At 41.4% G+C, this 12,570-nt stretch overlaps 1 protein-coding gene across 7 annotated transcripts in view; it reads left to right on the plus strand.

Annotated features, from left to right (window-relative positions):
• Positions 1-12,570, plus strand: part of camk2d2 (calcium/calmodulin-dependent protein kinase (CaM kinase) II delta 2) — a 34,055-nt gene that overhangs the window by 12,843 nt on the left and 8,642 nt on the right. For 5 of the 7 annotated variants that reach the window (XM_042108023.1, XM_042108040.1, XM_042108049.1 and 2 more), the window contains exons 4-13: positions 2,126-2,180; positions 3,299-3,364; positions 4,280-4,352; positions 5,643-5,745; positions 5,866-5,949; positions 6,530-6,624; positions 6,722-6,844; positions 8,044-8,127; positions 8,439-8,481; positions 10,286-10,329. In XM_042108023.1, coding sequence (XP_041963957.1) covers positions 2,126-2,180; positions 3,299-3,364; positions 4,280-4,352; positions 5,643-5,745; positions 5,866-5,949; positions 6,530-6,624; positions 6,722-6,844; positions 8,044-8,127; positions 8,439-8,481; positions 10,286-10,329 — 770 coding nt within the window. The remainder of the gene's footprint in view (positions 1-2,125; positions 2,181-3,298; positions 3,365-4,279; positions 4,353-5,642; positions 5,746-5,865; positions 5,950-6,529; positions 6,625-6,721; positions 6,845-8,043; positions 8,128-8,438; positions 8,482-10,285; positions 10,330-12,570) is intronic. The other 2 variants (XM_042108032.1, XM_042108076.1) reach the window with 1 other exon arrangement.

Genomic DNA, 12,570 nt, shown 5'->3' on the forward strand with positions numbered 1-12,570 from the left:
TTCACACACAAGCTCACTCTACATCCACCCCTCCACACACTGCACACACACACAATTCAGAAATTGGTGTTTGCAGGTATTTTCTGTGACTCATTTTCAAAAGCCTTTTTTAGTCCTAGTCTGCTGACTTCAAGTCTCCTGGTCGTTGTAGTTAATACTAATGCATGAACTCAAACATGTTAGTACTTTAAAGATGAGAGAGCTCTTGTGTGCTCATGATGGTAGCTACCAGCAAACTATGCAAACTAAATGGCTTTAAAAAGAACTTGCAAGACAGCCTGGTCAGGAAGTCTCTGGGTGAGGGATAATATCTGATAAAGTTAGCTTAGGGCCAAAATGTGCCCATCTGCTTGATGTGGCTTTATTTAAGTACTGTCAGTAAAATATTCTGGCGAGAGTGCGTTTTGCACTTTAATGTTTTTTTCAAGAGCATATTTTGGGGTTATCCTTATTCTCCAATCATATCTATCCATCAGTGCCCCTGGCTCTATTTATAAACCATCCGGTTTACTGTAAATTGTGTAACGTGTGAGCACACATCCCAGAATTAGCCTACTTGATATATTATATCATTTATTTCAATGATTGCAAAACCTACACATCACCAAATACATGTGTGTAATGTAGATCTGAGTTACTCTAAATTGAAGGTTAAAAATTCCCACTTGACTTCACATTCGCAGAATCATAAACGTACGTAAACACAAGGAGGTAGAAGTGGCATGTAGCAAGGTCCACATAGAGGACCAGGGACGGGCCTAAGGAAATGATTCCTGAAGAGGCCTGAAGAGAATACTTACAATACATGGATTCATTAAGTATTCCCATTTTCACTACACGTTAGTCAAAAAGAGTCTCTTTAAAAGTATCATAGTCAGAGTAAGATAAAGCTATTCGACTTCCAGGATTTAGGCCACTGTGTCGACTGTTATTACCATAGATATTGAATAGGTCACAAACTGTGACATTGGTCACAGTTGATAGTGACTTCCTTGCTTGAGAACTCCTTGTTGTTGATAGCATGGATTCCAAGTCAGGGCTTGAACATAAATTATATCGATTTTTGTAATGGTCATAAAGTCACTTAACATAGACTAAAAGAATTGAACTGATATGAAACACCAGTGTAACCATTTTTTTTTATTTTTTATAATTGTGCACAGCTAATGAATTCAAAACATTTGTTATAGCTTACAATCTAGAATGTCTTTCCTTTTAAGATACATTGGGTCTCTGCTTGTCACATGAAATGTGCTATACAAATAAAGTTTGATTTGATTTGATTTGATAGTGGGCACATATGTATTATGCAATGTATATGTATAAAGGTTACCCTGAAAATCGAGAGTTCTTGGGAGAGCACAATTTGAATTTGCTCAGCGAGTCACTCTGGCAATCAGTGATGATGCTCATTATGCCCTTGGAGCCGAGCTGCACCAATCACATCAGTGTATCTGATATAGGCGGGCCAGAGGCGAGCTAAACAGATGGCAATGATCTTTTCAAATGCATGCTTTGTGCCACCCCTCGAGTTGGGCCATTTTCATTACTCATAGCCAGACCCTAAATCTTTCTAGATGTGGGTCTGGATTTCCAGGCTGTACAAGGGCCCTCATTTAAATGACAGGCAAAGTGCAAAGTCTGTCAACACAAAGTCCTCACACAGGGACTATCTCTATTGTGGGTACAAAGTCCTCACAGCAAGAGCTCAGCATTGTTTGTGCTTAAGGTCTTAGCAAATACATTTTGCTTAGCCATTAAAATGAGCTTGAGTTAGACTTTAGACTTTGCACTTTGCCTATCCTTCAAATTAGGGCTTATGATGTCATCAGCACTGACACTGATATTTGAACTTTTAATATTGGTTTGTGTCATTATTCTTTATAAACAACTTTAAACAGCTCTTACTCTGTTACAACTGAAACTAAACTGTCTTAAGTCCTCTAAACACATTTTAGAGACAACAGTCTTTTGACTGATTGATCCCATGCACATTATGACAGCATACCTTGCATATGTTGTCAGTATTTCATTGACTTCACAATGAGAACATGAGCTGATGTTTAAAATCATGCTTTGGAAAATAAAATAATAATATTCTTTACATATACTTTTTTGTTTACAGTGAGGCTTCATGATAGCATATCTGAAGAAGGTTTTCATTACCTGGTCTTTGATCTGTAAGTAAACATTCTTCCTCTCTTTTTTCATTTCCCCCCCTCTCTCTCTTTCTCTCTCTGTCAATCCCACTGAATTCTATTGCCCATGTACCATTTCCCATTCCTCTCCCCCTGTTTCTAGCTCAGAAACAGACTCAAAGGAGAACTGACCCATTTTGCGGCATGATGCTGAAACTGGCTTATGGGAGTCCAGTGCCTTTCAAGGCTAGCCTGAGGCTAACCCACAATATGGGTTAGCCTTCTCCTGCTTATTTTATGTTTCTCAATTATAGATAGTCACACCAACATTAAAGACAATTAGTGGCAGTGGAGATAATATGTGTCATTTTACATGGGTTGCATCTGAGTGTGTGTGTGCGCGCACGCTCCTCTCTCTCTCTATCTCTCTCTCTCTGTGTGTCTCTCTCTCTCTCTGTATATGCAAATAGAAATGTCAGTCTTTTATGGACAGTTGCCCTTCGCAGCTCACTATCAGATGACATGGCTTTTTGGCTTATGCATGTGTGTGTATGGGTGTGGATGTGCACGTACATGCATGTATTGAGAGAGTGCTAATATGGACTGTACTGTGTCTAGTTAGTGATTTGATCTTGGAGGCCATGTATATATGTGTATATATATATATATATATATATATATATATATATATATATATATATATATATATATATATATATATATATGTATACACACACAACCACACACACACACACACAGACACACACATTTTTGACATTTCCAAAATATTCCAGTTACGATGTATGTATAAATGTAAACACTTCTGGAACATCAAGTGCCTATAACAACAATCTTGTGTCCTCCACAAGATATTTATTCTTCATATTAAAACCATATGAAAAACCATATGAAGGCATACAAGTAACATACAGCATACAGCAGTAATGCAACGACTGGGTGTCTTTATTTTGTCACTCAACACAACACTGCTCCAGGGGGATTCATTTGTTATATGTATATGCAGAGAGATATGTACAGTGCATATGTGCAGTGCAGTATCCTCTGTGCAGTCTTAATTGGATTGGGCTTATACTCACACCAACCTATCACAGCCAGGTATTGATGTGCTGCATGCTGTTTTGCTTGCTCTTTCACCTCAGGGTCACTGGAGGGGAGCTGTTTGAGGATATTGTTGCCAGAGAGTACTACAGCGAGGCTGATGCCAGGTAGGAATGGATATGCCAACTCAAACACACACACACACACACACACACACACACACACACACACACACACACACACACACACACACACACACACACACACACACACACACACACACACACATACACTGATTGCTAACTGTTGATGGTAATTTTGATACCACTGTGTACCTATTTCCACACCCACATAAATCGAGCTTACTCTGTCCTAGACACACACATACACACAGATGCACACACACACACAGACGCACACACACAGACGCACACGCACACACATGCACGCACACACACACACACACACACACACACACACACACACACACACACACACACACACACACACACACACACACACACACAATCAGGCCCAAGTGTGCACACTCACTGCTGTTTGCTGCTGCAGAGATAAATCACTGTCTCACTGTTCTCCTGGAGAGGCTGTTTGCAGCGCAGCAGAGACAATTATGTGTATCAATTGTGACTTTATCGCTGGTGTAATACATCTCAGGTTACGTCTTACCAAGCTATTTATAAATGTGATTAATGATCCAAGGAGTATTTTACAACTCCAAGTTTTGTAGTTGTGTTTAAAATCTCTCAGGAGAAATGTGGTGGGATGTATTGTTCTCTCAGGATGATTAATGAGTGTTTTACTGTGTTAACATGTTGCTTAGTACACAATATGCTCTACAACTGTGGCAGTTTTACATGATATGCCTACACAGAGATTTCTATCTCAAATGCATTTTTATATTACCTTTATCTTTTTGCACATCTCTTCATGTCCTTACCTTTTTTCTGTTGATCTCTCTCTCTCTCTTTATGTGTCATTGTCTGCCTCTTTCTTGCTCTTTCTCTCTCTCTCTCTCTCTCTCTCTCTCTCTCTCTCTCCCCCCCCCCTCTCCCCTTAACCAGCCATTGTATTCAGCAGATCTTGGAGAGTGTTCATCACTGCCATGTAAATGGAATCGTCCACAGGGACTTGAAGGTCAGTCCATAGCAACAGTGGTTTCGGTATTCCCTTTCACTTTGAGCGGACAAGATCCAGTCATTGCTCAGAGGACACTGAGGCGCTGTTTGAATCACAGTCAAGGGCATGTGAAGGGCAGATCTTTGGATTAGTGTTATGCATGTGAGGGCAAATATGGGTTTGTTGACTGAGGTTTTATATATGCTACATGATTAGCAGTGTAAGCATGAACAGTTACTACCCCAGCAGTAACTATTGGTAAGGGGTATTAGATTATGAAAGGAGCTGATGCTGTGTGAGCGAGCACTTTGGCCTGTTTCATGTAGAGAATGAGTTGATCTTGAAAGGTAAGCATTACTGTAAGCAGCATGGAGCTTTTGCAGAGGTTTTCCCAATGAGATAGAAGATTTGGTACAACGCTCACCATTCAAAACAACGCAGGAGTTGTCAGCTGGCGATGAATTTAGTATTGGGTATTTTCTGAGGTATACATTAATGTACTGTGTGCATAGTACATTTCTTCCTCACTACTTATTTGACAACAGAGGTCACATTCATGGCTGCCATCTCAATGCAAGTACACTGGGGACTGATCAGTGGGACACATATCTCGAGGTCATGGTATGAATAGACTAAGCCAGAGCTTATGGAGGTGGCTTTAGCTGTAAACCAGCTGGGGCTGGTGTGCTTATGCTACCCCATAAACAGCATCTGGATTTCAATACCCATTCTGCCCCTTTACTTGGATCTGAAGCCATAACAAGAAGCCTACATAACATCACACCCTCTCTGGTCTGACCAGTACTGCCCATTAGGGAGGCCCCTGTGCGAATATTATATGGACTTAGTGATGTACAGGTTGTGTTCCAACAGAGGAGAGCCCAGGCCATGTGCTTGGCTGTGGCACTGAGCCTAACCTGCTTGTAAATGTCAGCGGATGCATTATTCATGATTACGATGAGTGGGTGAGCTCCACAGTAAGCCCTTGACTGGGCCTAAGGAGAGCAGACCTTTTCACACGCTGGGCTTTATAGTGTCATGACAGGTGGGTAAGAGAAAGGGAAAGAATAGAGAGAAAGAGGAGTGATATGGAGAGAGAGAGAGAGAGAGAGAGAGAGGCGAGTTATATATACATCAGGAAATACAATTGTTTCTATCTGGTGTGAAAACCTTTTTGTTTATGCGTATGTGTGTTTTTTTTATTACAAGTAAATCCATTTTGAAACACATGTATGGGTGGCAGTGAAAATGACACAGATGAGATGTTCAGTAGCACAGGTGGCTAACCTTCTGTTTGTCCTCCCACAGCCAGAGAACCTACTTCTGGCTAGCAAGCTTAAAGGTGCTGCCGTCAAGCTGGCAGACTTTGGACTGGCCATTGAGGTGCAGGGGGATCAGCAGGCCTGGTTTGGTGAGTGTCCCTTCAGTGGACTACAGGAATAAGAACACCAAGTCTCCATTTTAGTTTTTAATTTCTTTCTTTCTTTCTTTCTTTCTTTCTTTCTTTCTTTCTTTCTTTCCGTACCCACAGGCTTCGCTGGCACTCCAGGATACCTGTCTCCTGAGGTGTTGAGGAAGGATCCGTATGGAAAACCAGTGGATATGTGGGCTTGTGGTGGGGAGATTAAACACAGTCACACATGAAACCACACACACAGACACACAGACACACACAGACACACAGACACACACACACACACACACACCACCTAGAATCTCTTTTCAGTGAGTTACTAGTCTGGCACATGACAATACACTAGCGTTTCCCTCAGACATGAAGGGTGAAGGGCCAATCAGCGATGGGAGGGAAGCGAATACTATATGGGCTTATATAGCTGTGGTAAACTGTAGTAGCAACGCCTGTAAATCAGGAGAATGCAGTCAGAAGAATGTATACATTTATGTTCAGCAAAGGTAGGACTATATACATTGTCTCCTGACTGCAAATGCAGTATATTTTTAGTTTGTAAAGGTAAGGCGAAGTGTAAGTAACGTTAGGAGTCCCTGATCAATGTGATTGGTAAGGGTGGACCAATGACTTTGAAGTTAACACAAAGTCTACACCTGTTACGATGCTAGAGTGCAAGAGAGTGCAATTCCCAATCATGAGAGGCCAGACTCCCTTCATGAAGTGAAACAAAGTAGTGAGTCGGCAGGCTGACCTCTCATGTCCACTTCCCTGTTATCTACTGCAGGCGTGATCCTGTACATCCTGTTGGTGGGTTACCCCCCGTTCTGGGACGAGGACCAGCACCGCCTCTATCAACAAATCAAAGCCGGGGCGTATGATGTGAGTAGGAGAGTGGCATGGAGAATGAATATGACAGTATTCATGTGTATCCTAGACAGACATCTGTTTGTTTATTTGTTTGTTTGTGCATATTTAGTTTCCCTCTCCTGAATGGGACACAGTGACCCCAGAGGCCAAAGACCTGATCAATAAGATGCTGACTATCAACCCCTCCAAGAGGATCACTGCCACTGAGGCCCTCAAGCACCCCTGGATCTGCGTACGTCCCAACACACTCACAGCAAAACAGCTGATATTACCCAGATGTAGCCAATGGCATGCATGAAAATATGCGCACATATATATCAGAACTCCCCCTATTACTGTCGGTCCCGTATTTCCGCCGTCTTGTGTGTATGTGTCACTTAATATCCATTTCTATACAAACCAAGACGGCGGACTCCTAAAGAAACGCAACCACCCACACCAAGTGTATCAAAATTAGCTATGTACCAAAAATGACATTTTACCGTGACCCAAAGAGCTGTAAACAGTGTTGTAAGGCTGCGTGTACACAACCGCTTGGAGCTCCAGTGGAATTTTAATTTCATGACCAGAATTCTCGGTCTAACTGTTCATGTGCCGTTGAAGCGGCGTAAATAGGCGACCCATCAGGCCAGCACTATAACGAGCGTGGTAAACAAAAATTTCAGGCAGTAAATGCTCCCGTTAAGAACCAAACCAGATTTTGTTCAAATCTACACACCTATGGCTACTGAAAAATGTAAGGTTCATTTAGCAAATGTTATTTTGAAGTGAATCGTTGTTTTAGAATTTCTGAACAAAAGTGGTGATAATTGGGGGTTACGATAGTATAGTGTAGTATAGTTAACTGTAGTATATATACTCTTTTGATCCCGTGAGGGAAATTTGGTCTCTGCATTTATCCCAATCCGTGAATTAGTGAAACACACTCAGCACACAGTGAACACACAGTGAACACACAGTGAGGTGAAGCACACACTAATCCCAGTGAGCTGCCTGCAACAACAGCGGCGCTCGGGGAGCAGTGAGGGGTTAGGTGCCTTGCTCAAGGGCACTTCAGCCATGCCTACTGGTCAGGGTTTGAACCGGCAACCCTCCGGTTACAAGTTCGAAGCGCTAACCAGTAGGCCATATATGCACAAACATGTGACATGGTGCCGGCGCGCATAGACTCAGCGGCTCTATGCTCTCCCTTTTGGTGCTTTTTAAACGTGTTTTTGCTTTATTTACAAAGCACCAAGTGGAATGTTATTCAATTTCCTGTACAGTGACAATAAAGTATTATATTATATTCTATCCTAAACTCTTTTCTTTTTTTCTTTTTTTCTTTCTTTCTTTCTCTTTTTCATTCTTTCTTTCTTTCTTTCTTTCTTTCATTCTCTCTCCATCCCCCTCTTTCTCTCTCTCTTTCTTTCTGTTTGTTTCTCTCTGCAGCAACGCTCCACAGTGGCCTCCATGATGCACAGACAGGAGACAGTGGAGTGCCTGAAGAAGTTCAATGCCAGAAGGAAACTCAAGGTACGATTCCTGCTGTGCATTTCCTCATTAGGAGCCGAGAGGGAAATAAATACTCTTTTTTTCTTTTTTTCTCTCTCTAACACTCACTCATAACTTCAACCTCTCGTAGTCAAACAAGGACTGCTAGCTTTTGGAATAAGTAGTGAATTAGCCTGAGTAACAGAAGACTGCTCACTGCAAGATGAATGGATGAATGAATGAATGCACTTAGCTTTTCCTTCACTTTAGCATGTTCTTCTTCTTTCACTTCTTCGATCTCTCATGTGTCTTTCCTCTCTCTTCCTCCCTCACTCTCCCCTCCTTCCCCGCAGGGAGCTATTTTGACCACTATGCTGGTCACAAGAAACTTCTCAGGTATGCCTGCCTCTGCTGTTCACCCTCCTCCTTTCTCTTTTTGCAACACGTTTGTCTTGGAAACAAGGTTGATATGATATGAACTTCTTGATTAGCGTCTTTATTAGCATACAATCACGTCAGTGTCTTGTAGCTTGTGGTAAGTCTATCTGGGATTGTTACAATCTTATAGCTTGTAACGAGATTATAATGAGATTTTTACTTTCAGAACCGGAGTGGGCGGTCACTGTTGAGCTCAATAGTGAGGTATTCTAAGTGAGAGTCTATGTGAGGCTAAGGTTACCGTAACCCTAGCAGAGGAAGTAGCCCTGCTGCTTTACCTGTATAGGGATACCTGGACAGCTCATATTGTTTAAAAGTAGACTTGTTCTGAGTTTGTTTTACTGGTGCCTGTTTAGTATGAACTTAAACAATGACTAATGAGTTAAGTCAGCTGTTGTGGGGAGGGGAAAATATGTTCTGTGTATCCATGGCTTGCTGTGTGAATAGAAATCCCCTATACATATGACTGGATAGACGCTGGTTACATTTAAGACCATTCTACATAGATGGGGCAGTTATGTTTGGTCCAAGTCAGATATTCTGTGTTCTAAGTTTATTTTGAAATGATGGGTTTCTGAGTATAGCTTTGTGTCTTAGTGTTGATCATCTTGAGATGTTGGTTATATTTAAGACCATTCTAGATAGATGGGGCGGTTATGTTGGGTCCAAGTTAGATATTCTGTGTTAAGTTAACTTTGAGATGATGGGTTTCTGAGTTTATGTTTTTGTTTCTTAGTTTTCATCAACTTTAAAACATGTACTTCCATTAGGCAACTTCAGAAACAAATAGTTATTTGAATTGTTTACCTTTTGCCTCTTGTTTTGTTGTTACGTTCACTCCTTTGTTTGGGATGTGGTACCAATGAGGTAAGAGTTTATAAGGAGAAGGAAAGGGGCTGTGCTTTGCCACTAACAAGAGTTTGCGGGTTTGATCCCAGTGTGTCTAAAATGCACTTCCCTTTCACTTTTGGCCAGTTAGAAGATAATATATGCATGCCAGTCTAATGCCAAAGCCATTACATTCATAAAATGGTCTTCAGATCTGCCAGAAATTTGCTGATTGATATGTCAAGGATTGTCAATCAGGGCTCAATTTGATTTGTGACATGGCATATTCATTTTCAAGTGTCTCTGATGGTGTTGCATAGACATGACATAGTTGTCTCTTTATAAATGATAATTTACACCTCAACTTTTAAAACTATTGAGGTGTGCAAATCTTTATTGTGTATTTTCAAACTATGATATGGCAGACAGTGTGTCATCATCACTTGAGAATAAAGACATGTCATGTCATGACAATAAACATCCAGCCCAAATACTTTATATAAATTAAAGCACATAGTTTAGTCCCATATTAATTAATTAGAACTGAGTTTATAAAACGCTATTAGTTATTACTTTTGACAATGCACTACACCACATTATGAATGTAATTCCTCTGACTTTGCACCCTATGTTATGTCTTATGAATGTATATCTTACAGGAAAGTCCATGTGCTAGCCATTACACTCTTATGCTGCTGCCATGTGTATTTTCTCCCAAGAATTGGATGCATCTGATGACTAGTGTATCACAGGCATGACTGTCTGTGTGATGATGATGATGATGATGATGATGGTGATGATTATGATGACATAGCTGCAAGAGCTCAAGTGCTTGCTGTCTGGCGTGTGAGCTAACATGTCTGTGGATGTGCATGCATATTGACCACACCTTCATTCCTCGCTGACCACCTCTCTATCCATTCTACCCCAACAGCAGCCAAGAGTTTGCTGAACAAGAACAAGTCGGACGGCGTCAAGGTGAGTCTGCTTCATCTGTGCCCTTCAGTGACGTGATTACAGAACAGGGATGAGATCCTGGGGAGGACGTCTTGTATCCTGATGACGTCACCTGTTTGATTCGTGTTTACTTCATCATCTAATTTCATTACTGCTTGTCCATGAATGTTTTCCATATCTGGTCTAATTTTCCTATGCAAACATTAGTCTATCCTGCTGTTTCATCTTGCTGATTCACTGTAATTGTGTCATTCAGGTTGATTCTCTCTTTCTTGTTATTTTGTCCCTGTTATGCACCACCTGTGCTTTCTACTCTAGATGTATACTTGATGTGTGGTCCCATATTGCAAACAAGACTAATCTGTCCTGTTTCATGTCTGAGGTCAACCCTCGTGCATCAGATTTAAGCGACCGGTTTCTGTTGAGCTTAAAGCTTCAGGACTGGGTTTGCTCTTTAAGAATTAAGAAAGACACTTGAATCCTCTGTCATAAGGGCAACGCAACTATGTCATAGATAGATCATGTCGGTCTCTTCATCATCTTATAAACTTTCATCACAGTCTGTGTCCAGTGATATGAAAATATTATTATGTTATGATTGATAATATTCATAACAGCTCTGAACATGTTTGCTGCAATGACAGCTTATTTGATTGTGACATATAAACAGTTATATCTTCTAAACATTCTGTCAGGATAATAATAGCAAATGGTAATGATCTGTGACATAGCTCTATGACCCTGACTGACATAAAGACTCAGGGCCTGTCCACACGGAGACGCTTTTTAGGTTAAACACAGAGGTTTTGCTTCGTCTTGGCCGAGCGTCCAAACGAATCCTGTAAACGCACTGCCCGAAACCGCACTTTTTTGAAACCTGGTCCCAGAATAGAAAAATCTGAAACCGTAGCCCGTTTGAATTCGTTTAGACAGCGAAACCGCACATCCTGCTTGCGTATCGATGATGTCATCGCCACACCTCAGCTGCCCTGGAATTGCACTTATAGTATTGCCAGAGCCCGTTTACGGAGAGCCGGATCACTCCCTATTAACTCCATTGTACCTGCAATCTGTTGCAGTTCCGCTAGGGGCGATCACGAATAAGTGCAAAAACAATGGGGGTCTATGGAGCTAGACGGCTAAATTTGTCTCTTTCACCTGGTTGTCGTTGAAAAATCGAAGATTTGATTGTGGTTTCTGCAAGCTCACTATGGATTATAGGTCAAAAGTTGAATGAACGAGTACTTACGTCCTTTCGATTTCTTACAGGTTGGGTCGTTGTTGCCCACAACACACTAGCTTTCTGCTAATGAATGATGTCATTGACGCATTTGAAAGGCTTTTTAGAACAAATAAGTGACTCAAAAAATATAATACTCAGCGGTGTGTATTTTCTCTGTCCCCTCTTTCGCATGCAACATTCAAATTTCTGGGCAAAAAATTATATCCTGAGAAAAGTGGATTTAAGGGGTACAGCTCCATAGATCTCCAGTCTACTAGTTCTACTAGATCTACTAGTTGTCATACATGACATTACATACGATTACACTCCGTAAGATAAATATCACAACTGGTGCTGCGCAGAGCCGATAGCTTATGACTTGGTGGACTGAACACTGTTTTTCCCGGTGTTTTTTTATGCATTCTAGCTACTGTCAGTGACGCGAGAGAACTTAAAGGGAAACCAGGCAACGTTTTCGTGTTAATTAATCATCTTCGTAAGTCGGTATATGGTTAAATGACTCATTACGGGGCGAATGAAGGCTCTCTCGCCCGCCCCTACTGCCTGTAGGAAGAATATCCCACTTGCAAGTTCGGTGTATCGTACCCGCCGACCGAAGCAGGATCAGTTTACAGCACAGAGGCAGGCTAACAAAACGCTAGAGATTGTTGCAAACGTGTGTATAATGGCAGAGCCGGTGAAGAAGCAGCGAAAACCCTTAACGAAAGACGCAAAGAAAAGGAAAAGAGCTTCAGACCGAGCGAGGGGGAGTTTCGTAGAGAAAAAGCATCAGGCTTGCCTGGTGTCCCTTTAAGTTATTAGGAAAGTGCGGTGTACTGTAAGTTTAGGCTACATTAATTTGTGCGTAGTGCCAGTGTCATTCATTTATTTTACATGTCTTACAACATATATACATGCATTCACAGTCGAGTGAAATCAGATATAAGCATACAAAGACGCTTAGAACTCACGTTAAGCCGATGGTAGCACACTGAATCAATATCATGCGAATGCGCGATTTGATGCAGGCAAAAGTATTG

The sequence above is a fragment of the Alosa sapidissima genome, chromosome 1 (genome assembly GCF_018492685.1).
Source record: "Alosa sapidissima isolate fAloSap1 chromosome 1, fAloSap1.pri, whole genome shotgun sequence".
NCBI classification, from domain to species: domain Eukaryota; kingdom Metazoa; phylum Chordata; class Actinopteri; order Clupeiformes; family Clupeidae; genus Alosa; species Alosa sapidissima.